Source organism: Bos javanicus, chromosome 18, assembly GCF_032452875.1.
Source record: "Bos javanicus breed banteng chromosome 18, ARS-OSU_banteng_1.0, whole genome shotgun sequence".
NCBI classification, from domain to species: Eukaryota; Metazoa; Chordata; class Mammalia; order Artiodactyla; family Bovidae; genus Bos; species Bos javanicus.
In genome coordinates, this window is record NC_083885.1 from 47339551 (window position 1) to 47367418 (window position 27868).

Sequence of the window (27868 nt, forward strand, 5' to 3'; positions counted from 1 at the left end):
TTAATTAGTAAACAGGATTATCACTTTTAATTACTAATTTTCTGGAAATATTTTTGACAAAACAGTTCAGCATCTGATAGAGCACATGAATCTATTATAACACTTTCCTCTATGCATTGTCATCCCCTAACCCATAAATTCTGTGAAGTAAGTACAAAAACAATATTAAGACATCCATTATCACCATCATGTATCATTAACTTTTCAGATTCATTTTATATGCTATTCATCTCTTTTTAAGGCATAAAAATTACAAGTAAAGCTAAAAGCCCCCTTCAATCAACACCCTGAATCCTAATCTCCTGCCAGAGACAACACTATCAATAATTTAATGTGTTCTTTTTAATCCATTTAAAATAGTTTTACATACATATTTCAGTAATAAAAACATAGTTCTATTTTTTGTGAATGACTTCACTCCAATTTACATGAATGTTATTTTACAGTATGCTTCAGCTAGATCTTAATTTTTTCCCACTCAACATTATTTTAGATAACAACCCATGTTACACAATACAGACCAAGTTCATTACTTTTAACTGCTGTATACTATTCCTTATTTTAATATCACATTTTATTCATTAGCCCTTCAATATATAGGTTGTTTTCTATTCAGATATATATATTTCTTATGCATAGTCGTGAATTTCTTTAGGAAGTCTATCCAGAAGAGAAACTACAGGGTCCTTTTAAAAAATGTTTCCCTGCCTCAAAGTCACAGACAGCATCCTGTTATTTCCTTCCAAGAAGTTCAGAATTTGGCTGTTCACATTTCAGTGTTCAAATCCTCTGGAATTCTGTTTCTTTATATGTTGTAAGGTTGTATGTAATTTTATTTTCCCCAGTATGGAGATTCAAGTCCTCCAACTATTTTTATTGACTAGGCTGCTCCTCCTACTGATTTATGATGTCATGTCTAATACACAACAAGTTCGCATATATTCACGGGTTTATTTCTAGGCATTCTATTCTGTAAAACTTTTCTATCTACCTATTAATGTACTAATATTACACACTATTAAATGACCATAACTTTGCTATACATGTAGTATATGGTAGAAGATATGTCCTCTCTGTTCTTTTTCAATATTATCTCAGCAATCCATAGACTTTTATTTCATATGAGGTTTAGAATCATTTTATAAAGATCCTAGAAAATTCCTGTTAAATGTTTGGAACTCTACCAGGTCTAGAGATTAAGTTGGGAAGAACAGACATTTTATAATACTGGGTTTTTCCATCTACATTCTCTCCTTTACTCCAATCTTTTGCCCTTCAATAAAGCTTTATAATTTTTTCAAAAGAATCTTGTTCATTTTTTGAGATTATGCCAAGATATTTTAAAGTTAAGTAAAGCTTGGGTTGAATTTAAAAGAAAGTCTTATTCATTTAGTACACTCGGCGTTTCTCACCTGTATGACCTCTCTTATGTATAGAAAGGGATGCTCTTTGAGAGAATGCTTTTCCACATTCATTACATTCATAGGGTTTCTCACCAGTGTGAATTCTCATATGTATAATAAGTAATGAGCATTGAGAGAAGGCTTTTCCACATTTATTACATTCATACGGTTTCTCCCCTGTATGACTTCTAACATGAAGAGTAAGGGATGAGATTCGAGAAAAAGCTTTACCGCACTCATTACATTTAAATGGTTTCTCTCCAGTATGAATTTTTTCATGTTCAAGGAGGTTTTGTCTCTGACTGAAAGCTTTTCCACATTGATTACAATGATAGGGTTTCTCTCCAGTATGAATTTTTTCATGTTCCGTGAGATTTGATTTCTGACTAAAGGCTTTTCCACATACTGTACACGCATAGGGTTTTTCACCGGTATGAATTCTCTGGTGTCGGATGAGGTTTGACATCTGAATAAAAGCTTTCCCACATTCATTACATTCATAAGGTTTTTCTCCAGTATGAATTTTCTGATGTGTAATGAGATTTTCTTTCCTGCTGAAGGCTTTTCCACATTCATTACATTCATAGGGTTTCTCAGCTGTATGATTTCTCATGTGTACAGTAAGGGATGAACTTTGAGAGAATGCTTTTCCACATTCACTACATACATAGGGTTTCTCACCTGTATGACTTCTCATATGTATAATAAATACTGAGCATTGAGAGAAGGCTTTTCCACATTTATTACATTTATAGGGTTTCTCCCCTGTGTGACTTCTCATATGTAGATTAACAGATGACATCCGAGAAAAAGCTCTACCACATTCATTACATGCATAAGGTTTCTCACCAGTATGAATTTTCTCGTGTTCAATAAGATTTTGCTTCTGGCTGAAGGCTTTTCCACATTCCTTACATTCATAGGGTTTTTCTCCAGTATGAATTCTCTCATGTTCAATGAGATTTGACTTCTGGCTGAAGGCCTTCCAACAATCTTTACATGCATAAGGTTTCTCTCCAGTATGAATTCTCTGGTGTCTAATAAGGTTTGACATCTGAATGAAAGCTTTTCCACATTCATTACACTTATATGGTTTTTCCCCAGTATGAATTTTTTGATGTGTAATAAGATTTTCCTTCCTACTGAAAGCTTTTCCACATTCCTTACATTCATAGGGTTTCTCTCCAGCATGACTTCTCTCATGTCTGATGAGGTCAAATCTATGACTAAAATCCTGTCCACACTGATTACACTTAAAGGGGGTTATGACATGGGATGAGCAATGGTAAAATGGTTTCCCATACTTATTACATTCATAACTTTTCTTTTTTATAAAGCCTTTCTCATAACTAAATAAGTTTAAACTATGTTCAAAATCCTTATCAAGTGAGTCACATTCGAAGAACTTTTGTCTTGAAGTAACAATATCTGAGTCCAGAGGAAATACTTTTGCAACATTTTTATATTCAACGGCATTTTCCTTATTCAGAGTTTTCTTGGAGATGGATGTGACATTCCTCACAAGGGTTTCCTGTTGCTTCTTGATCTGTTCATCAACTTTCCAAACTTCTAAAATGGAGGACCAAAAATTATGACTTTTGAATATTTCTCCTACTGCTCTATTGATAACATTTCAGAAATTTGCTAAAGTGGGGGGACTTCCCTGGAAGTTCAGTGGTTAAGACTCTGTACTTCCACTGCAGGGGGTGCAAGTTCAATCCCTGGTCAGGGAACTAAGATCCTGCATGCCACACAGCACAAACAAATACACAAACACACACACACACACACAATGGAGGATTTAGGTACTTGAAAGGCAGGGAGAAGAGTGGGGCTGGAAAAAAAGAGGATGAATTTAAAGTCCGGAGTTACATACTGATTTGAAGGCAGGAACACATCTACATCATGAAGGTACATAAAGGAAAAAGAAGTCCATATGTAATTTAGAACTAGTTTCAATAATGTTCTTGAGGGCTGGAGAAGAGGAATTATGTAAAACACAGTTCATAAGGGAATAAGAAAAAATAAACAAATGGAGGAGAAATCAGAATCCTTTACAGAAGAGTAAAGAAGACATTTCCAAGAAGGGTGATCCATAGGATCAAATACAGAAGAGACTTTCCTCTTTCAACATGGTGGAATTAAACATCTCTATCTTCTCTCCCTGCAAACATGAAGAAAAAACAGAAAAAGAAATATGTGTTCAATTATACTAAAAGGCAGCTAAACTGCAATTCCAAAGTATAAGGAAAGTCAGGATGGACATAAATAGGTAGGAAAGAAACCAAGAGACAGTGGCTGTTATTTCTTGTCTCAGACAGAAAGCATGGTGAACAGAGTTCTCCAAAACAGAAGGCACACCCTGTGGACAGAATGAATGAGTCATTTTTTACAACAATGGAATCTGGATGTGTTAAGACTGCCTGGTGGAACATAATCATCTTGTTCTGACCCTGTCAAAAGGTAGGAAAGACAGAACTAAATAGATGCAAATATCTGCAGAGATGCAAATAGCTATTATTCTCATATAAGCAGGATATTGACATAGGAAGGTAGAAGAGAAACTAAGTGTTAGAGAAAGCATGCAACTAATAATCTCTGATTCAGAAGAAGTGAAGAGCAAACCAACTCTTAACACAAAACTCTGTGACAGAGGAAGTCGATACAAGCAACAGAGGCTTCCTACTAGCTCAGAGTAATTTTCTAGACAATCTCCAACACTTCTTCAGTAAACAATGGGTCCAGCAGGAAATATCCTTATTCAAAGATGAGGAATGACAGTTATTCAGATCTATATGACACTACAAGAACCAAAAAATATGAATATAAAAGCTGAAAGGAAAAACTGATATTGACTGATCAATAAGTCTCATAAAGTTCGAAAGCTTTAAAGAAAAACAAACCTATGGGCATCCAGACAAACAAATCAAGTCATGTATGAAGGAAAACAATCAGGCTTCAGATTTCTCCAAGCAACATTCAAATCCAAGAAGCAGTAGGGGACTATCTAAAGTCTTCAGGGAACTGTCTACAAAAACCTCTAGAGAAGACAGTGTGACCTAAGAATTTTATACATAGCCAACTATCAACTAAATATAAAGTTTTTTTTTAAAAAGATATTTTCTTAATTTCAAAATCTCAGGAACTCTAGTTCCCACTAAATTATAAGCTCCCTGAAGACAGGACTTTGTTTTTTTTTTTATTGTTTTATGCCCATATCCAGAATAGTATTTTATCTATATTGTTACAACTATTAATGCGGTTTCCTTTTCCTTATATCTTCTACTGGTTGTTGAAGTATACATGAAAACAACTGATTTTTACTTGTTAATTTGATACCTTACCATATCACTGAATTCTCTTTAAGTTTGTTGAAGTTGAATCTCTTGTGTTTTAAGGGACATCATCTTATCATCTGTAAATAAAGATGGTTTTATAGGGTCCTTTCCAATTCCATTAGCACTATTTTTTTTCTCTTGTCTATTACTTAGGTATAAACTTAGTAAGAAATTTACAAAAGGTATAAAGGAAACCTTGGAAAGCATTTCTGAAGGATACAAAACAGGCAGATCCGAATAAAGATCTTGGATAGAAAACCTTGACAGTATAAAGATGTCAGCTCTCTGAAAGTTCATTTATACTTCTGACACATTCCCAGCAAAAAAATCCAACAGGTTTTTCTCTGGAAATAGATAGTTAAATTTAAAATTCATACAGTGACGGGGATTCCCTGGTGGCTCAGTTGGTAAAGAATCCACCTGCCAATGCAGGAGATATGGGTCGGATCCCTGATCTGAGAAAATCCCACATGCTGTTGAGCAACTAAACCCGTGCGTCACAACTATTGAGACTGTGCTCTAGAGTCCAAGAGCCACAGCTACTGAAGTCTGAGTGCCCTAGAGCCCGTGCTCTGCAACAAGAGAAGCCATCACAATGAGAAGCCCGTGCACACCAAAGAAGAGTAGCAAGCCCCTGTTCGCTGAAATTAGAGGAAAGCCCGCATAACAACAAAGACCCAGCACAGACCAAAAAAAAAAATCCATAATTCCTTTAATAAACTGTTCCACCTTAAAATAAAAAACACCAATAAACAAAAAATAAATTAAAAAAATAAAATTCATATGGTGAAATAAACAAGAATGGTCAGCAGGACTCTGAAAAAAAGTGTACTTAACTTGGAAAAGAAAGGGACTGAATGTGAAGGGTAAGAGAGACTCACTTTTTAATGTTACCTTTTGGATTGTTAATATTTTTTAACCAAGGGTGCCTATATTATATTTCAAAAAAATTAAAGGAATGAAAGGTGTGAATAAGCAAGGAGGAGGTAACAAGCTGTAAGTCAGAGACTTTCAAAGCTATATTGGATTGTGAGAGTTGTGAAGTACAACAGAAAGTGTGAGTATTGTTACAAAACAAATCTGAAGCTTTTCAAAATAGAAAGAAGAAAAGAAATGAAAGGGAATTTAATTCAAATATTGAACACACAAAAAAGAAAACCTGTGAATGCAAAGGAATAAGAAAGCTTAAGGATCATAGAAAGGGACACTAATCCTGAAAGTAAGGCTGTAAATGAGCTAGGAAGTTTTAGTATTTAAAATTTGAAAAAAGGAAGAGAGCTGCAACATAAGAAGAACAGTATCTAGAAGTGTCACCATAATTCAAGGCATTCATATCTTCTGTCATTCTAGAAGACTTAAGCAAATCTTGGAAAACGTGAAATGGTATCAACCTCCTGAACAACTGCTATGTGGCTTTCTCATTCAGACCTGCCTTTTCACTTATTCACCTGGACAGTGCCGCCCAAGCATTTCTTCTTCTACCACCCATGGCTCCTCTTCCTGCTCCAACTTGAAGATCACATCTGGTTTGGTGACTTGACAACCTATTTTGAGAGACAACAAAGGACCTGAATGTTAATGCTGGAGACAACCATCCAGATCTTGGGTTGAGTCCTGGGGACTGGAGGGCCTACGAAAGATGATGGAGGAACTTTCACAGTGATACAAAATAATTAGCATTTACTCTAAAGACTAGCACATACAATCATATGAAGACAGGAAATGCTAGTTAAAGACATATAGCAAGTTGAAGTCTTCACATATTTCAAAGACAGAATTCTATGTAAGACTGCAAAGCTATCCTTACCCACTGTGACTAGGTTGCTGTAGTTCTCCAGCATCACATCACGGTACAAGTTCCTCTGAGCAGGTTTCATTTGCTGCCATTCCTCCTGTGTGAGGTCCACAGCCACATCCTTAAATGTCACTGTTTCCTGTTAAAACACAATTTGAAGTCATCAAAGCTAAACACTGTGGTCAAAACATGCAAGAACTCATTTAGCTAGTATCCAGGGTTCAGATACCATATATCAAGTTTTCTAATTTCTAAATACTTAATTTTGTATTTATACTGTGGGAGAAGATATACCATAATAGAAATACCCTGTAGGAATGTGTTATTACTTAATCAGCAAACTTATTAATTCATCATTTATTTTGCAGGAAGCTGGAAACAGTTGTCACTGATTTGTATTGGGCTGTGACAGAAATGACACAGATATGATTCACAGGCTCAGAACCTGTCCAAGCAGTTGTGTGATCTAACAAGAAAGAGGACATGGGAATAGTAGGGAAGTAATAAAGACAGAAGGTAAATGGGTAACTAAATGGTGGTACACCCAGATAAAGGAATATTACTCAGTGCTAAAAAGAAATGTGCTATCAAGCCATGAAAAGACATGGAGGAATCTTAAATGCATGTAACTAAGTGAAAGAAGCTGAGCTGAAAAGGCTATCTACGGTATGATTCCACTACAACATTCTGGAAAAGGCAAAACTATAGAAACAGTAAAAAGATTAGTGGATACCAGGCATTGGAGGAGAGGAAAGAAATGAGTAGACAAAGCACAGAGGATTTTTAGGTCAGTGAAAATATTCTGTATGATACTATAATGATGGATACATGTATATATGTGTGTGTGTATGTTAGTTGCTCAATCATTTCCGACCCTTGGTGACCCATAAACTGCAGCCCACCAGGCTCCTCTGTCAAGGGAATTTTCCAGACAAGAATACTGGAGTGGGTTGCCATTCGCCTCTCCAGGAGATCCTCCAGATCGAGGGATCAAACCCTGGTCTCCTGCATTGCAGGCAGATACACACACACACACACACACATATATATACACACACACACACACACACACACACTATATATATATACACACACACACCAATCTTTACCAACGAGCTACCAGGCAAGCACCCATATATATACACACACATATATATATATGTACATACATTTGTCCAAATTCATTGATTGTACAACACCAAGAGTGAGTCTGAGTGTAAACTACTGGACATTGGGTGAACATGATATGTCAATATAGGACCATCAATTGTAACAACTGTACCACTCTGATGGGGGATGTTGATAATGGGCAAGGCTATGCACCTGTGGAAGCAAGGGGTATATGGAGAACCTCTGTACCTTCCTCTCAACTTTGCTGTGAACTTGAAACTGCTCTTTAAAAGCAAACAAACAAAAAAATATATATAAAGAGTTACAAACCATTATCAAGTGGGCTTTATCCCAGGAATGCTGATTTAACAATACTGATTTAACATCTGAAAATAAACTAATGTAATACACAATGTGGACAGAATAAAGAATAAATTCATATGATCATCTCAACAGCTGCAGAAAAAGCACTTGACAAAACCCAATACTTTTTCATGAGAAAAATGCTTACACCTGTTAAAAACAAGACAACAGGCCCAAAATGGAGTCACTTATGCTAAGCCTCATGTCACCAAACTGAGACTTAATTAGTTTCAGCCTCTCCTAGAACTGGACTATTAAACCAGCCAAGCAGAAATCACCTGATGATCATTAGTGAAGTAATCTGTCTGATAAACCCTATCATCCCCTAAGGGAAAGTAATCGGGCCAGAACCAGTCTGCTTTTTGCTACTGTAACTTCCTTGCCCCTTTCCCTCTGCATGTAAAATTAACTTGGTATATAGCTCCTCAAAGTTCCTGTATATCTGCTAGATTGGAAGTTCTCTGACTCATGAATCATGGAATAAAGCCAGTAAGATCTTCAAAATGTACTCAAGTTGAATTTGTATTTTAACACACCCTTTGACTTGCTCCATGTACTCCAGTGATCGGGCAAGTGAAGAGCTTGCCCCAGGAAGCTGCTCGCCCGTTCACCTGAGTGAACACAATCTGGAGGAGCTGGGAGCCCATCCCACAGCCTGTGTCAAGACCAGGTGATCTGCAGCCCAAAACAGAGCCCAAAGTCCACAAAGTCAACCTGTATAAGAATAAAGACCTGTTGTTCTACTCAGAAAAGAAGCAGAAAAGCTGAAAAGAAACCTGATTTAACACATAGTTGATTGAAAATTTTTCAAAGAACTAAGCTCTCAAAATGAAACTGGATTTAGATATTTTTATTGGTCAACGGGCTGTAGAATCTGACATCATGAGTTCAAATCCTGGCCTCAAAATTTACTAATTGTGTGGGAATTCCCTGGAAGTCCAGTGGTTAGGACTTGGTTCTTTCACTGCCTTGGCCCAGGTTCAATCCCTGATCAGGGAACTAAGATTCCCATAAGCCTCTCAGCATAGCCAAAAATTTTTTTTTTCTTTTTTTAACGAATTGTGTAAACTCAACAAATAGCCAAATTTGAACCTCATCTGTAAAGTGGCATTTTCCTCAAAGCGTTGTTATGAGGACTAAATGAGACCAAAAAAATGTGAAAAAAGCAGAACTGAGCCTGGCACCCAGTAACCATTTAATAAATGTTCCAGGAATAAATAACCCTTATTGGGCTTTCTTGGCAGTTCAGACAGTAAAGAATGCACCTGTAATGCAGGAGATCTGGGCTCGATCCCTGGGCCAGGAAGATCCCCTGGAGAAGGAATGGCTACCCACTCCAGTACTCTTGCCTAGAGAATTTCAAGGATAGAGGAGTCTGGTCCATAAGGTCACAAAGAATCGGACATGACTGAGTGACTAACACTTTCACTTTTCATGGAATATGAACCATTAAAAAAATAGGGAACAACAAAAACCGTGTTTTTCACTACCTCTAGTAAATTACCATTTGAACATCTTTCCCACTAACTAGTGTATGAGCATAAATTTCATATCCAAAAAGACTTGACAGAAACTGTAAAACAAGTAACAAAAGTCAATATGGGTTAATTTCTAACTGTATACAATGATGAATCAGTGCTTTATAACAGTCTATTTTCCTAAGATATTGATGCTCTTTACATGTATATATGCCAAGGATTCCATTTTTGGAGCAAGGAACAAAGGGGATTGTCAAAAAACATAAATTTAATTTGTGTCATTAAATTTTTGTTTTATTTTCCTATCAGACAGAACCAAGAAAAAGATGAGAATCACCCTAGCCCTGACAGGAAGCCTTAACATTTCCAGAGGTCCTGCTGGTAATCACAGCAGTCTCCTTCTCCTTCATTTTTAAGATACTTAACATGATAAATCTTTTTTAGAAATAAAGTTTACAGTGAAGCTAAGCTAAGCTAAGTCACTTCAGTCGTGTCCGACTCTGTGTGACCCCATAGATGGCAGCCCATCAGGCTCCCCCATCCCTGGGATTCTCCAGGCAAGAACACTGGAGTGGGCTGCCATTTCCTTCCCCAGTGCATGAAAGTGAAAAGTGAAAGGGAAGTCGCTCAGTCGTGTCCGACTCTTAGCAACCCCATGGACTGCAGCCCACCAGGCTCCTCCGCCCATGGGACTTTTCAGGCAAGAGTACTGGAGTGGGGTGCCATTGCCTTCTCTGTTACAGTGAAGGCATAAAGGTAATTATGTATCAATTCTATGGTGTGTATGCTGACTGGCAACTTTTTGTAAAAGGATATTTTTTCCTTAAAGTTATACAAATATTAAATAAATGTTATTCTTTCTAAAACTTGGAGCATAATACACAGTATTTTTCATGTTTTTTTCTTGGATATTATATACATTTTTATTTTCCAAATGTCTTCTACACTCAGCTTGAACAGAACTGCCTTATTCTAAAAGGTGTATTTAGAATATCTGAGATTTCAATAAATCTGAAGATTAAAGAGAATTCATATTGAATTAATAATGACAATTTTATTTTTTAAAAGTATATATTAAAAATTTACTCAAATCCTCTTCTAGGTCTCAGTAATGTTTTAAAGGTTTCTTTCTCCCATATACATCTTTTTTTCCTTTAGGATTTTGTTTCTACTCTTAACATCTTTCTTCCATTTTACTTTATTCATTTTTAAAGTTTATATATTATTTGGCTGCCCCACAGGGTTTTCAGGATCTTAGTTCCCCAACCAGGGTTTGAATTCTGACCATGGCATGAAAGTGCTGAGTCTTAACCACAGTACTGCCAGGGAATTCCCAGCTTCCATTTTATTTCTGAACTGGTTGTGGTTTGTATTAATATATAGAAATGTTATTAATTTTTGCATATTAATTTTGTGTCCATACTGTTTTGAATTCTCTTGTTTCATCTTCAGGTGCACACACACATAAATGTATCACCTAGAAATAATAATTTTGTATGCACCTTCCCAACTTTTACCTTTTTTCTCTTTTCTACATGTATATAGTGGTGGTGGTGGTGTAGTCACTAAGTCATGTCCAACTCTTGCAACCCCACAGACTGTAGCCTGCCAGGACCCTCTGTCCATGGGATTCTCCAGGTGAGAATACTGGAGTAGGTTACCATTTCCTTCTCCAGAGGATCTTCCCAACCCAGGAATCAAACCCCAGATCTGCACTGCAGGCAGATTCTTTACTGACCAAACTATGAGGGAAGCCCTTTATGTATATAGAATTTTAGTAAATAAATGTGGTAGCATGAGCAATCTGGTCATATTCCTGACTTTAGTAGGAATATGTCTCATTTTCCACAGTAAATATGATTCTGGCTTTTAGCTTATTATGTATGTAGAATGATTTTTTAAAATACCATGTTAAGGAAGTATCCTTTTACTTCTATTTTATAAATATATCCTCCTAAAAGTCTCACATTCTGATTTAAGAAAAATTAGCAGTTCTATGGAGCTGATTATATTTTTTCTTGAATAGGATAAATTATATTAGTGGATTTTCTTAAAATGAAACATCTCTGTGATAGAAAAAAAATGTTTCAATTATTCTCTGATTACAGATAGTCCCTAACATACAATAGTTTGACTTATAAATTTTCCACTTTACAATGGAGAGAAAGTGAAGAAAATGTAGATACCTCAAATTTTTAATCTTTTCTCATGTTAGCTATATGTAGTAGAATATTCTCTGGTGATGCTGGGCAGTGGCAACAAGCCATAGCTCCCAGTCAGCCGATGATCACAAAGGTAAACAACCAATAAACTCTTACAACTATTCTGTACCCACTCAGCCATTCTGTTTTTCATTTTCACTAGAGTATTCAATAAATCACATGTGATATTCAACACTTTACTATGAAACAGGCTTTGTGTTAGATGATTTTCCACAACTATAAGCCAATGTAAGTGTTCTGAGCATACTTAAGGTAGGCTAAACTAAGCTACGATGTTTGGTAGGTTAGATGTGCAGGCTAAGTCCCTTTAGTCATGTCTGACTCTTTGCGACCCTATGGACTGTAGCCGATTCTCCAGGCAAGAATACTGGAGTGGAATTTGGAACTATAGCCAAATACTTCCCTGGAGGAGGGAATCTGGCTATAATTTGCTTCAAAATATTGTTCATTTTTTCCACAAAGGATTGGGGTCTCCTGCTTGAAGGGAATCTTTCATCCCCAAGCTTTCAGCTACTTGTTGAGTAATTTTAGAGTTAAAGGCAGGTTCAGTATCACTTTGTATAAATTGAGATAATCCGAAATGTGGGATTATCTCCTAAAGCAAGTTTTTTGTTACCTTCAAGACCTGTTCTGTCTGTGTGGGAAAAGTTTCTATTCATCCAGTGAATGTGTCTTCCATTACTAATAAATATTTGCATCTTCTGGACTTGGGCATCTTATTAAAATTAATTTGCCAATTCTCCTCCATGTTGCTTCCTCAGTGATGAATAGGTCTAACTAGTGGAGGAGGGGGTGATGCTGTTCTAGGATTATTTTGTAAACATGTGTCACATGATTTGGTAACCTAAGCCACCACCATTTTTATTCCTTTGCTTACAAACAAACATTGCAATAAATTTCAAAGGGCTTTCCAAAAAGCCTTGTATCCATAGTGGGTGGTTTCACATAAAGTCTTGATTACTTTCCATTGCTGAACTTGTGGAAACATAAGGTTAGATGTATTAAATATTATTAAATATATTTTCAATTTATAATATTTTCAAATTATGATGGGTTTAACAGACGTAAGTCAGGAAGGTCTGTAGTCTATAATTCTTTGCAATTCCAATTAAAATCCCAACGGGTTTTTTTCCTTAGATAGGAAATAAACTGATTTTAAAATTCAAAGAGAAGCACACAGGTCCCAAAGTAGCTGAGAAATTTCTTAAAAACTAGAACACTGTTTGTGCAGATCCCTATCAATCAAACAGGGTTACTATAAAGTAATTAAAACAATGTAAACACACATACACACACAGAGTATAGTACTGGTATGCTGCTGCTGCTGCTAAGTCACTTCAGTCATGTCCGACTCTGTGTGACCCTATAGATGGCAGCCACCAGGCTCCCCCATCCCTGGGATTCTCCAGGCAAGAACACTGGAGTGGGTTGCCATTTCCTTCTCCAATGCAGGAAAGTGGAAAGTGAAAGTGAAGTTGCTCAGTCATGTCCGACTCTTCCCAACCCCATGGACTGCAGCCTACCAGGCTCCTCCATCCATGGGATTTTCCAGGCAAGAGTACTGGAGTGGGGTGCCATTGCCTTCTCCGATAGTACTGGTACAGATGTAGACAGATTAAAGAAACAGAATAAAGAGCCTAGAAATGGGCTTCCCTGGTGGTTCAGTGGTAAAGAATCCACCTGCCAACGGAGGGGACATGCGTTTGATCCCTGGTCCAGGGAAGATCCTACATGCTAGGGAGCAACTAAGTCTATGCACAACTACTGAGCCCACATACCACAACAACTGAAGCCTGCATGCTCCAGAGCCTGAGCTCAGCAACAAGAGAAGCCACTGCAATGAGAAACCCTGGTACCGTGACAAAGAATAGCCCCCACTTGCCACAACTAAGCAGAGAAGGCAATGGTACCCCACTCCAGTACTCTTGCCTGGAAAATCCCATGGACAGAGGAGCCTGGTGGGCTGCAGTCCATGGGGTCGCTAGGAGTCGGACACGACTGAGTGACTTCACTTTCACTTTTCACTTTCATGCATTGGAGAAGGAAATGGCAACCCACTCCATGTTCCTGCCTGGAGAATCCCAGGGATGGGGGAGCCTGGTGGGCTGCCATCTATGGGGTCGCACAGAGTCAGACACGACTGAAGTGACTTAGCAGCAGCAGCAACAAACACAACTAAGAAGCCCGAACACAGCAATGAAGGCCCAGCACAGCCATAAATAAATAAATAAACGTTTAAAAACTAAATAGCCAAAAAATAAATAAAAAATAAAAAATAAATAGCCTAGAAATGATTAAGCATGTATATGGTAAAAGTGGCATCACAAAGGAAGTATTTATTTAACAAACAGTATTGGAACAACTGGTCTCCTACATGCAAAAATAATTTTACTGATATAATTAGCAGCCAATTCCTACCTTGGACCAATTACAAAATTGAATTCCAGGTGGATCAAAGACTAAATACGGAAAACAAAGGTTTAAAAGAAACTATCTCTATATTGTAATATTAAGAAAGATATCTTAGAAAAGACAACATTGGCAACTCATGAAAGAAGATTTCATTAATGTTGCACAGGTCATTTCAAAGAGGGCTTATGAGACCAAAACCGGGAGCTCTTAATGCTGTGACCAAAGATTGAAGTTCTCCATAGAATATTACAGTCACTCAAAAGTGCTATGTTTTCCTAAGGAGATAAGGTTTAACCACTCATATACAGGACTGGTGATATACGAAAGTAAAAATAAATGTCCCCCAAGTTTAACAACAATAAAAATTAATGTTGCATATTAATTTTGATTGAATTCTTATTGTATGCCATACTTGTCATAGGCTAGATATAACCATTCAAATTTAAAGTTTATATACAACAAAAGATACACGATAATATGTAACTGACAAATTAGAAGACAAATTAGAAATTAGAAGATACCTGCATAAATCCTAATGCTGAAGCACGCATTCTTAAAATTCCTTAATTTCAAGTGGAAAAAGGACTAACAACATAAAATGGACAAATAAAAAAATAAATAAATAAATAAAATGGACAAATAATATGAGCAGTCAATTGGCAAAATTTACATTTCTTCACTTAGGAGTGGATGTCCATTTGTACAGTATCATAAGAGTGTGGTCCTAGAGTCAGGCTGAGTGGGTTTAAATCCTCTTTATTATATACTTCATGCATGAAGTTATGAAAGTTTTTTAATCTCTGTGCTTCATTTCCTTTTTCTGTAAAAATTAAAATAATATCGACTTCACAAGCTTCTGGTAATGATTACAGGAAATAAGCTATGTAAAATTTATAGCACAAAATAACTAGTACATAATAGGTACTCAATAAAACTATTATACTTATTGCTGTAGAAGATTTTTTTTTACCTGCTATGTAGTCTATTCAAATATAAATAAATCTGCCATGGAATATAATTTTAACCATATTCTAGAACGAGTTACCCCACGTCCGAGGTTGGGGCGGCGGCCGAGAGTGCCAGGCTGCGACGGCGCAGGAACGGTGAGAGGAGCTACCCCGCGTCCAAGGTCAGGGGGGGCGGCTTGGAGGAGCTACCCCACGCCCCCACGCCCAAGGCCAGGGGCAGCGGCCGGGAGGCCGACCCCACATCCAAGGAGCCATGGCTGCGTGGGTGCAGGAGGGCCTAGAGGAGCTATCCCACGTTGAAGGTCAGGAAGGGCGGCGATGAGGAGATACCCCTCGTCCAAGGTAAGGAGCAGCGGCTGCGCTTTACTGGAGTAGCCATGAAGAGATACCCCACGCCCAAGGTAAGAGAAACCCAAGTAAGATGGTAGGTGTTGCAAGAGGGCATCAGAGGGCAGACACACTGAAACCATAATCACAGTAAACTAGTCAATCTAATCACACTAGGACCACAGCCTTCTCTACGTCAATGAAATTAAGCCATGCCCATGGGGCAACCCAAGATGGGCAGGTCATGGTGGAGAGATCTGACAGAATGTGGTCCACTGGAGAAGGGAATGGCAAATCACTTCAGTATTCTTGCCTTGAGAACCCCAAGTACAGTATGAAAAGGCAAAATGATAGGATACTGAAAGAAGAACTCCCCAGGTCAGTAGGTCCCCAATATGCTACTGGAGATCAGTGGAGAAATAACTCCAGAAAGAATGAAGGGATGGAGCCAAAGCAAAAACAATACCCAGTTGTGGATGTGACTGGTGATAGAAGCAAGGTCCGATGCTGTAAAGAGCAATATTGCATAGGAACTTGGAATGTCAGGTCCATGATTCAAGGCAAATTGGAAGTGGTCAAACAAGAGATGGCAAGAGTGAACGTCGACATTCTAGGAATCAGAGAACTGAAATGGACTGGAATGGGTGAATTTAACTCAGATGACCATTATGTCTACTTCTGCGGGCAGGAATCCCTCAGAAGAAATGGAGTAGCCATCGTGGTCAACAAGAGTCTGAAATGCAGTACTTGGATGCAATCTCAAAAATGACAGAATGACCTCTGTTCGTTTCCAAGGCAAACCATTCAATATCACAGTAATCCAAGTCTATGCCCCAACCAGCAACACTGAAGAAGCTGAAGTTGAACAGTTCTATGAAGATCTACAAGAACTTTTAGAACTAACACCCAAAAAAGATGTCCTTTTCATTATAGGGGACTGGAATGCAAAAGTAGGAAGTCAAGAAACACCTGGAATAACAGGAAAATTTGGCCTTGGAATACAGACTGAAGCAGGGCAAAGACTAATAGAGTTTTGCCAAGAAAATGCACTGGTCATAGCAAACACCCTATTCCAACGACACAGGAGAAGACTCTACACATGGACATCACCAGATGGTCAACATCGAAATCAGATTGATTATATTCTTTGCAGCCAAAGATGGAGAAGCTCTATACAGTCAGCAAAAACAAGACCAGGAGCTGACTGTGGCTCAGATCATGAACTCCTTATTGCCAAATTCAGACTTAAATTGAAGAAAGTAGGGAAAACCACTAGACCATTCAGGTATGACCTAAAACAAATCCCTTATGATTATACACTGGAAGTGAGAAATAGATTTAAGGGCCTAGATCTGATAGATAGAGTGCCTGATGAACTATGGAATGAGGTTCGTGACATTGTACAGGACACAGGGATCAAGACCATCCCCATGGAAAAGAAATGCAAAAAAGCAAAATGGCTGTCTGGGGAGGACTTACAAATAGCTGTGAAAAGAAGTGAAGCAAAAAGCAAAGGAGAAAAGGAAGGATATAAACATCTGAATGCAGAGTTCCATAGAATAGCAAGAAGAGATAAGAAAGCCTTCTTCAGAGATCAATGCAAAGAAATAGAGGAAAACAACAGAATGGGAAAGACTAGAGATCTCTTCAAGAAAATTAGAGATACCAAGGGAACATTTCATGCAAAGATGGGCTCGATAAAGGACAGAAATGGTATGGACCTAACAGAAGCAGAAGATATTAAGAAGAGATGGCAAGAATACACAGAAGAACTGTACAAAAAAGATCTTCACGACCCAGATAATCATGATGGTGTGATCATTGACCTAGAGCCAGACATCCTGGAATGTGAAGTCAAGTGGGCCTTAGAAAGTATCACTACGAACAAAGCTAGTGGAGGTGATGGAATTCCAGTTGAGCTATTCCAAATCCTGAAAGATGATGCTGTGAAAGTGCTGCACTCAATATGCCAGCAAATTTGGAAAACTCAGCAGTGGCCACAGGACTGGAAAAGGTCCGTTTTCATTCCAATCCCAAAGAAAGGCAATGCCAAAGAATGCTCAAACTACCGCACAATTGCACTCATCTCACACGCTAGTAGAGTAATGCTTAAAATTCTCCAAGCCAGGCTTCAGCAACATGTGAACCATGAACTTCCAGATGTTCAAGCTGGTTTTAGAAAAGGCAGAGGAACCAGAGATCAAATTGCCAACATCTGCTGGATCATGGAAAAAGCAAGAGAGTTCCAGAAAAACATCTATTTCTGCTTTCTTGACTATGCCAAAGCCTTTGACTGTGTGGATCACAATAAACTGTGGAAAATTCTGAAAGAGATGGGAATACCAAACCACCTGACCTGCCTCTTGAGAAACCTGTATGCAGGTCAGGAAGCAACAGTTAGAACTGGACATGGAACAACAGACTGGTTCCAAATAGGAAAAGGAGTACGTCAAGGCTGTATATTGTCACCCTGCTTATTTAACTTATATGCAGAGTACATCATGAGAGACGCTGGACTGGAGGAAACACAAGCTGGAATCAAGATTGCCGGGAGAAATATCAATAACCTCAGATATGCAGATGACGCCACCCTTATGGCAGAAAGTGAAGAGGAACTAAAAAGCCTCTTGATGAAAGTGAAAGTGGAGAGTGAAAAGGTTGGCTTAAAGCTCAACATTCAGAAAACGAAGATCATGGCATCTGGTCCCATCACTTCATGGGAAATAGATGGGGAAACAGTGGAAACAGTGTCAGACTTTATTTTTGGGGGCTCCAAAATCACTACAGATGGTGACTGCAGCCATGAAATTAAAAGACGCTTACTGCTTGGAAGGAAAGTGATGACTAACCTAGATAGCATATTCAAAAGCAGAGACACTACTTTGCCAACAAAGGTCCGTCTAGTCAAGGCTATGGTTTTTCTTGTGGTCATGTATGGATGTGAGAGTTGGACTATGAAGAAAGCTGAGTGCCAAAGAATTGATGCTTTTGAACTGTGGTATTGGAGAAGACTCTTGAGAGTCCCTTGGACTGCAAGGAGATCCAACCAGTCCATTCTGAAGGAGATCAGCCCTGGGATTTCTTTGGAAGGAATGATGCTAAAGCTGAAACTCCAGTACTTTGGCCACCTCATGCGAAGAGTTGACTCATTGGAAAAGACTCTGATGTTGGGAGGGATTGGGGGCAGGAGAAGAAAAGGATGACAGAGGATGAGGTGGCTGGATGGCATCACTGACTCGATGGACGTGAGTCTGGGTGAACTCCGGGAGTTGGTGATGGACAGGGAGGCCTGGTGTGCTGCGATTCATGGGGTTGCAAAGAGTCAGACACGACTGAGCGACTGAACTGAACTGAGAACGAATTTAGGTCTGCATGTCCAGAAACATAGGCAGTCCATTTCTAGTTGATAATCCAGACCAAACGTCTGACTCTGGCATCTGAGAGGAACTACATAAATTTTTTGAAAGCTTAGAGTACCCTATATGTAGATCGTAACTCATTACCTCAAGGTTTTTACTTTCTAAAGAAAATTCACAAAGAACTATTTGGAATCCTCTAAAAGATAATCATTACCCATGAATTCAAAATACATCTAAAAAAAAAATCTATCTATACAAATCTGACAGTCTGTTTCTTGTGACATTTTTATATTTTAAAGTATTTATTGGCCACTTGCATTTTTTCCAACTGCTTGCTCATGTTCTTCACCCAATTATCTATATTCTTAATTACTAATTTTTAAGAATTATTAGTTGTTTTCTTTTTAATTTTTGGCCACATGCTGAGGCATATGGGACCTCAGTACCCCAACCAGGGATTGAACCTACACCTGCCACGGTGAAAGGTGGAGTCTTAACTACCGGACCACCTGGAAAGTTCCAATATACTTCTATATTACAAAAACTGTTTACAGTTTTGCCTTATTACAGTGTTTATGGCAGGTTTATTGAAGAGAAGGATTAATTTTGTGAACACGAATAAGGCATCTTCTCTTTTATCAGTTTTATATGCTAAACTAAAAAAGTAGGCCAATGAATACAGTTAACAAAAGAAAGTGATATAGATAATAATTATTAACAATATTTATCATTTATGGAGCACTTACTGTGTGCATTTAGCCCTCCCAATATTCCTATGGGATAGGTACTATTATTATTTCCATTTACAGATGACGTAACTAAGGCCAAAGAGATTAAGAAAATTGCCCATAATCATGCACTTAGTACGGAGAAGGCAATGGCACCACTCCAGTGTTCTTGCCTGGAGAATCCCATGGACGGAGAAGCCTGGTAGGCTGCAGTCCATGGGGTCACACAGAGTCGGACATGACTAAAGCGACTTAGCAGCATGCACTTAGTAAGTCACTCAGCCAAGATTTGAACCCAAGTCTGTCTAGGCCCAGAAAAATCACTCTGCCAAAAGGAGAAATAACTGGATAAGCCACATGATCATATGGTCAATAGAAGTGCATATGTGTGTTTCAAGATGGAAAAGATACGAGCTGAGAAAAAAAGAGCCAGTGAAGTGGAAAATATTTAAAATATAACAGCGTGAGGGATTCCAGAGTTGGAAACAAAAAGAATCAACAGCAGAGGAAAATGAGTCATTTTGTAAAAATATAAAGAACACTGTTATCTTTTGAGACCATTAAAAAAAAACATGAAGAGCTATGGATATCAGAACTACAAAAAATTTTGTCATAGAATATTAGTATATATTTTAGCTCAACTTTAAAAATCTCAACTGAAGAAAATATTAGATCATTTTAAAGAAATATTCAAATTACTCTGCCATATAATTCTAATTTTTAATCTATGACCAAGAAAGACTTTTAATAAACTGAGCTTAAAATCACTAGAATTATGGAATTGTTTTGGATTTCTTTTTGATCTGGATGTCAATGAAAAGTTTTTTTCTTTCCTGAATTATAAGTTTTTTTCCTCAAAAACAGTGTAAACTATCGGATGAACTTTATGTTTCAATTTGCTTTTGCTTCTCCAGATCACACTCAAATTTGAACTCAAGTTTTATAACCCTGTATGGACCTGTTTATTCATAGCCATATCTCACATCTCCCCTGGTTCTGATCTTCTAGCTGTGTTTTTCTTCACCATGATTTTTGACTCATTTTTTTCCAACTTACTGATAGGTTAAGGTAACTCATTGCAACTGGTTGTAAAATAATACAGGAAACAAATACATGCTTAAAACATACAAGAGAACTGGCCATATCCTCTTCTTCCTGGAAAAGGGCAGAGTCTGGAGAATGCCAAGCTGAGGAAAAAGAAATAAAAACCTATTTATTTTAAAGCTCCAGATAAAGGACTACAGAAATCTTCAACATCAGCTACAAGATTACCTGTAACGACCCTCAGAGCTTTGAGAAATATTAACCACCACCAGGCTACAGACACACTGAACTGTACACAGATGGCTTATAATTTTAATCCTATAGAATTCTATGGGAATTTCTAGAGGGCTAAGTCTAGGGTGCCCAATGAATCTATTTCCATAGGATCCTGATATAAGAATCCTATTCCTAATAGGAGACATATTAAGTACATAATAATAAATACTACAGAGATCTAAGGATTAAATTATTTATGAAGTACTATAAAGAATTTGGAAAAACTTTAATCATATACAGGTTATAGGCACTGTGGAATATTCATATGATGAAATGAAATACAGTTATAATTCTAAACACATTTTAAAATAACTTAGTTGACATTTTTTACCCTAAAAAATTCAGGTCCTTCAGGTTAGAAATCAAACTGAACACTTGTATTTATTTCTGTTCTCTCTGAAACACAAGCAAAATGAAAGAAACAAAAGAAAAAAATGTCACAAGGACAAAGAATATAGAAGACAGATAAGAGATGTCAACACTTAGTTTTCCAGTAAGCAGCCTCAGGTGACCTCCAAAAATGGTGGGCTATTTACTCGACCCAGAAAACCCCACAAAATCATGCAAATCAAGAGGTTCAAATCTTTGTGTTCACTTTAAGAACACTCGTGAAACTGCCCAGGCCATAAAGGGTATGCATATCAGAAAAGCCACCAAGTATCTGAAGGATGTCACTTTAAAGAAGCAATGTGTGCCATTCCTTCATTACAATGGTGGAGTTGGTAGGTGTGCATAGGCCAAACAGTGGGGCTGGACGCAGGATCAGTGGCCCAAAAAAAGTGCTGAATTTTTACTGCACATGCCCCAAAATGCAGAGAGTAATGCTGAACTTAAGGGGTTAGATGTAGATTCTCTGGTCATTGAGCACATCCAGGTGAACAAAGCCCCCAAGATGCAGCGCAGGACTTACAGAGCTCATAGTTGGATCAACCCACACATGAGCTCTCCCTGCCACACTGAGATGATCCTTACTGAAAAAGAATGGATTGTTCCTAAACCAGAAGACAAAGTTGCACAGAAGAAAAAGATATCCCAGAAGAAACCGAAGAAACACAAACTTATGGCCTGGGAATAAATGCCGCAAAAAATAAATGCAAATAAAAGTTAAAAAAAAAAAGAGAGAGATGTCAACAAAAGTTTGAAACCTAGAGAGCAGACAGATGACTGGTTTCTAACTTAGAGAAGGGTGAAGCTTAACTGAGCTTCATGTTGGGGAAACCATGGCAGAACACTTGAAAGCCTCAGGAATAGAGGCACTAGTTACTTCTGCAAGCAGAAGATTGGGGTGGGGCTGAAAAACAAGGAACTAAATATAAGGTGGGGTTGAAGCAATGTAGAGAAAATAAGCGAATTAAGTGAAAGCTGTCGGTATGAAAGATGAGGTACTTCCCTCAACTTTTTTCCTTTGTTTGCCTCCCAGCGTTCCAGCTTATACTCCTCAATCTGTCTAGGACTTCTTGCTGGGAAAATTGACTAGCTCAAAAGAAAATGCATATAGATCCTGACACTGGTCAACCTTCAACCTCCAACAAAACACCCTATTAGAAAGAAGAGAAAGAACAGTGGGTGGGAGTCAGGATGGGGAGAAGGTGATGAGGAAGGGGTTAGGCAGAAAACAGATAAATTCTCACCTCCACTGTCAAAAGTCAATAGGAAATATCTAAAACAGAAATCAAACATTAGCAGTATGAGGATGTTATTCAGGAAAGCAGAGCTGAATACCAGAATATCCAGAAAAAAAGTGTTCCAAGTAGTTGCTGATGGCTAATGGGAAGAGGGTATGGGAAGGAATGGAACAGGAAACTTTTGTTTATAGTTATATATTTAACAGCACTTAAAAAAATCAAAATGTATTTAAGAAAAATATAAAGTACATGAAAAATTTATTTAAAAAGCACTTGTCAAGTGAATAAAAACCATCGACAAAGGGACTTCCCTGGTGGTCAAGTGGCTAAGACTCCATGGTTCCAAAGCAGGGGGCCCAGGGTTAATCTGTGGTCAGAGAACTAGATCCCAAATGCCTCAACTTAGACCTGGTACAGCAAAATTATAAAACAAAACATGACAACAGTCAGTAACTTGTGTAATTTCTTGGTAGGAGTACTGAATTTCTCCTTTTACATCCTCTCTCCTAAATTCTGCTCATCTCTGAGCCACCTCACCTGTCCTTTCCATCATCCGAGTCAAACGCTTCATTGTCACACTGCTACTGTTGATCTCTGAAGGTTAAGAGGTACTTCAGTCCTTCCACAGTCCATACAGAGGGGTTAAGATAGGGTGCAGGTCTAGAAATTCCAGGGTCCACTGTATCTCAGGACTCCCCAGCTGGTGGGGAAGATCTCAGATCAGGAAGTCTCCTTCCATAACAGATACCTGCTCTTCATGCTTCTTTCTCCTTACATCACAGATCTGTCTTATCTTTGTGGAGCCAGGACCTGTGGGTTTATGATATAAATCCAATTTACCTGATGTCTTCTCACTGCATCCCTATCCCTATGGGAACTAGCCTTCAAGGTACCCCCAGGGATCACTATCTTCTGGTATTCATGTTTCTCATACACCCCTCCCATACTGAATAGAGTTGACCTGTCTAACCAATAGGATATTGCAGAACGACAACGTGTGACTTCCAAGGTTAGGTCATAAAAGACACTGTTGTTTCTGTCTTGCACATTTTTGGATCATGTACTTTGGATGAAGCCAGCTACCATAACATGAAGATATTCAACCAGCCCTAGGGAGAGGCTTCTGTCAGCAACCAACACCAATTTGCTAGCCATCTTGGAAGCAAATCCTCCAGTCCCCACTAGCCTTCTGATGACTGCAGCTCTGCCAACAACTGACTGCAACTTCATGAAATATCTGAGCCAGAATACCCTCCCCATTTCCCACAAAGTTGAGATAATGTGTTTATTGTTGTTTAAGCCACTAAATTTTGAGTTACCTTATTACACAGTAATAGATAATTAATATAGTCCCAAACAACTGACTTCCTTGCTTGTAATTCACAGTTCCTGGAGTCACTGACCAGAGATACTGAGATAGCAGGAGTTTGGAAGACAACTCAGACTCAGCAACTCAGGTTGAACCAATAGAAACACCAAGAGTCTAGAAACAAAGGGGATAAAAATAGTCAGGTTCACATAATATCTCCTCCTCAAATATCTTTTGTGAGCATAAAGGTATAGGCCTAATGCAGTGACAGATATAAAGATGAGTCAAAAAACATTCAGATTTTCAGCAACCCCAAACTTGGAGTGAAAGAGAGTTGCATTAAAAGTCCAGCTATTCCATTTCTTATCTATCTTGACAACTGAGGTAAATAAGAGTTGCAATTTAGGATTCCCATACTCATTTGAAATGAGAACTATACTCATGTCACAGTGACATTGTCACATGATATTAATTTATCATCTATGGTAAAAAAAAATCATACACAAGAGAGGAGACTAATCCTTGTTCTGTATGACATAGAAGAAATAAAAACAGAAAACATTCAATTATAATAAATTTTGAGAAGCATTATGCCTGGGATATACTCCTAATATCCCTCACACCATTTCTATGTTTTTACAAAGTCCATTATCACTAACAAATTATGTAATTTATCATGCATGTTGTCTATCTCCTCATATAAAATACATGAAAACAGGGATTTATTTTTGTCTGTTTTGCCCCTGTTAGTAGGTGCTCAGAAAATATGTTGATAAACTGGTATAGCCACTAGGAAAAACAGTATGGCAGTCACAAAATTAAGAACAGAATTAATATACAATCCATAAATTCCACTTGTGGATATATATCCAAAAGAACTGAAAGCAGGCATTTGAACAGGTATTTGTACACTCATGTCCATAGCAGCATTATTTGCAATAGTCAAAAGATAGAAACAATCCAACTGTTCATTAACAGATGGATAAACAAAACATGGTATGTACAATCAATGAAATATTATTCAGCCTTAAAAAGGATGGAAATTCTGACACATGCTTTAACATGGATGAACCTTAAAGAGATGCTAAGTTAAAATAGTCACAAATGGACAAATACCGTATAATCTGGTATACAGAGTACATAATGAGGTAACGTCAAATTCACAGAGACAGAAAGTAGAATCGTGGTTGCCTGGAACTGGAGGATTGTTAAGAATGGGGACTTATTATTTAATAGGTACAGAGTTTCTGTTTCACAAGATAAAAAAGTTCTATGGATGGACAGTGGTGATGGTGGCATAGCAATGTGGATATAATGCCATTGAACTTGAAAGTGGTTTCAAGAAGACTTGAAAATGGTTAAGACAGTAAATTTTTGTAGGGTTTTTTTTTTTTTCCTTTATTGAGGTATAACTGATTCACAAAAAACTGCACGTTTAATGTATATATCCTGATGAGTCTGGACATATGTATCTATGACACCAATACCATGACCAAGGTACTAAACATATCCATCATCTCCAAAAATTTCCTTGTGCTGTTTAGTTTTTTCAGTAAGAACACTGAATATGAGATCTATTCTCAACATATTTTAAAGTGCATAATACCATTTTTAAAATATAGGTACTATGTCGTACAGGTCTCCAAAGTTTATTCATCTTACATAACCGAAACTTTGCACTCACTGGAAAACAATTTCCCATTTCCCTCTCTCCCAGCCCCTGGCAATAACCATTCTACTCTCTGTTTCTTTGAATCTGATTATTTTTGATAGCTCATATAAAAGAACTGTGTAGTATTTGTCCTGAAACTGGCTTCTTTTATTTCATAATGTCCTAAAGGTTCATCCATGTTGTCACAAACGGCAGGATTTACTTTTTTCTTAAGGCTGAGTAATATTCCAATGTATGCATATGCCACATTTTCTTTATCCATTTATCTGTTAATGGAAAGATGTTTCCAAATCTTGGCTATTTCAATAATGCTTCAATGAACATGGGAGTAAAGATATCATGACAGCAAATTTTATGTCATTTTTTATGTTCTCTCTACTTTCCCATAATTTTAAATACACACACATACACACAGAGTGGGCCCTTGAACAACATGGGTTTGAACTGCATGAGTCCACTGATACACAGATTTGCTCTCAATCAATCATATTACAGTACTACTACACAATCTGAGGTTGGTTGAATCTGCAGTTGCAGAATCTAGGATACACAGAGCCAACTGTAAAGTTCTACTTGGATTTTTGACTGCAAAAGAAGGGGAGGGGATTCACATCCCCATACTGTTCAAAGGTCAACTGTATATCACAGGCAAATGAAATACTACTAATTTCAGGTAATTAAAATTAGAGGAAAGCAATGTATCAGATTAAAAAAAAAAAAAAAACTGGGTGGATAGTTTGTAGTTCAAGTGTTCTAAAATCTTATTTAGTTTGGGTTTTGATAAACATGCATGTTAAAAACTCAAGGATAGGAAACCAAAGCAGTGGAGAGAGAAAAGGGGATAAGGTAAACCTGCTCAATTAAAAAGAAGGCATAATAGAAAATAAAGCAAATTTTTATCAGCAACCACAATAAATGTAAATGAATTAAACTCACCTATTAAAATAAGTCAAACAGGATAAAAGGGGGAAAAGCCCAGCAAAATGCTCTTTATAAGAAACAGACCTGAAGTATAAAGACATAAAGGGAAGGGGTTGTAAAATGAAATGCCTGGAAAATATAGTAACAAAACCTGAAAAACAATATTAACAGACAAAAGAGAACCGTGGACTAAAAGACATTTACCAGGATAAAGAGGCGTGTTTCCTAATGATGCAGATTGAAATCTTAGTCCCAATTCTTCACCCACCTCTAACAGGATTAGACATTCACACTTTTTGCCATCTAATTTTGCCTTGCCCTCTGACTGTGGGTGTAATTAATGTTAAGCTCAGGCATCTGTAACATTAGTATACTTGGGAGCAGAGGTTTTTATGATTATCTTGTACTCTGGTGATTCACCAAGAGAAGAACATGTCCTGGTAACCACTGTCCTTTTTTCCTGAGTTGCATAAAGAACACATGTGGAGCCGGTCTGAATGGATTCTGCAGCCCAGCCTCCCAGGCAAGCCCAGCCTACATAACCTGAACACAGAGATTCTGCAAACCTGTGAATAAGAGAATAAATGCTTACTGTTGCATGCCACTGAGTTTAAAAGTGGTTTGTTAGGCAGCATTACTATGATCACAATAACTAATACAAATAATAAAAGAAGCCATAGGAAGATGAAATAATACATCTGAAAAAGATCACCAAGGGAAACTGGAAAGTAACAGAACAGGGCTAAGTATGGCTGGGGGGGGGGGCGGGGGCGGGGTGCAAAGAGCGCTGGGAAGCAGACTAAGAAAGAATGACCAACGGGGAGGAAAGACCACGTGAAACCAGATACAGAAATTTCTTTCAAGCGGTTGCCAATTACGCCAAAAGGCGACAACAGAAGTCAACTGAGGTAAGACAAGAACCACTACACATCACAATCACAAACATTTCATCACATTCACACACACTGTACATCTATCTGATAATCATACAGACAACACCTCACGTTATCATAAATCACAATCACAAACATCACATGACACAAACATCCCGTCACAAGCATTCCATCACACCCACATAACCACACCCCTCATCATCCTCACATCACAATCTCTCTCTCTCTCACACACACAGAGCATCGAAACGCCACAGACCATCATAATCACACACACACTCTAATTCTCCACCAGTTTCTTGTTCTGAGAACTCCAACCACTCTCCAGGGGCGCACTCCCACCCGCAGCAACTCCGCACTGCCACTATTCCACTCGGGGCCTCCTTAAAGGCTCCGCCCGCCAGCCTCGCGCGTTGCTTCAGCCAAGAATGTTTCACGGCCTCCTTAAAGTCCCGCTCCGAGGACGCGGTAGCGTCACCTGCCGGAAACACCCGAGTGCGCATCTAGCGCGCAGTGTCTGGGACGCCGGGTGCAGGCGACACTCGGGAAGGTCAGGTGCGGGTAACTCCGAACCATCCCTCCGCGCCCGCCTCCCAACGGACGTTCCACAACACAACACCTCCCA

At 38.2% G+C, this 27868-nt stretch overlaps 1 protein-coding gene, 1 non-coding gene and 1 pseudogene across 13 annotated transcripts; 2 read left to right on the forward strand and 1 right to left on the reverse strand.

The window, feature by feature from the left end:
- Window positions 1–27859, reverse strand: ZNF568 (zinc finger protein 568). 12 transcript variants are annotated; one of them, XM_061385965.1, is made up of 8 exons: window positions 27586–27859; window positions 26366–26434; window positions 23768–23931; window positions 22986–23258; window positions 20632–20690; window positions 6549–6675; window positions 6190–6285; window positions 1–2972 (listed from the first exon to the last, which is right to left on the reverse strand). In XM_061385965.1, exons 4-8 carry the CDS (start codon window positions 23017–23019, stop codon window positions 1390–1392), a joined length of 1899 nt encoding a protein of 632 aa, XP_061241949.1. In that variant the 5' UTR covers window positions 23020–23258; window positions 23768–23931; window positions 26366–26434; window positions 27586–27859; the 3' UTR covers window positions 1–1389. The 12 variants fall into 12 exon arrangements, with proteins under 12 accessions (XP_061241949.1, XP_061241953.1, XP_061241951.1 ...); XM_061385969.1 differs by having other exon boundaries at window positions 23852–23931; window positions 27722–27853; XM_061385967.1 differs by having other exon boundaries at window positions 27722–27853.
- Window positions 14286–14412, forward strand: LOC133231191 (small nucleolar RNA SNORA25). The gene has a single exon (XR_009731070.1). It is a non-coding gene; the product is annotated as a small nucleolar RNA SNORA25 (small nucleolar RNA).
- On the forward strand, window positions 21322–22561 carry LOC133229565 (large ribosomal subunit protein uL22-like; annotated as a pseudogene).
- Window positions 27860–27868: the final 9 nt, after the last annotated feature.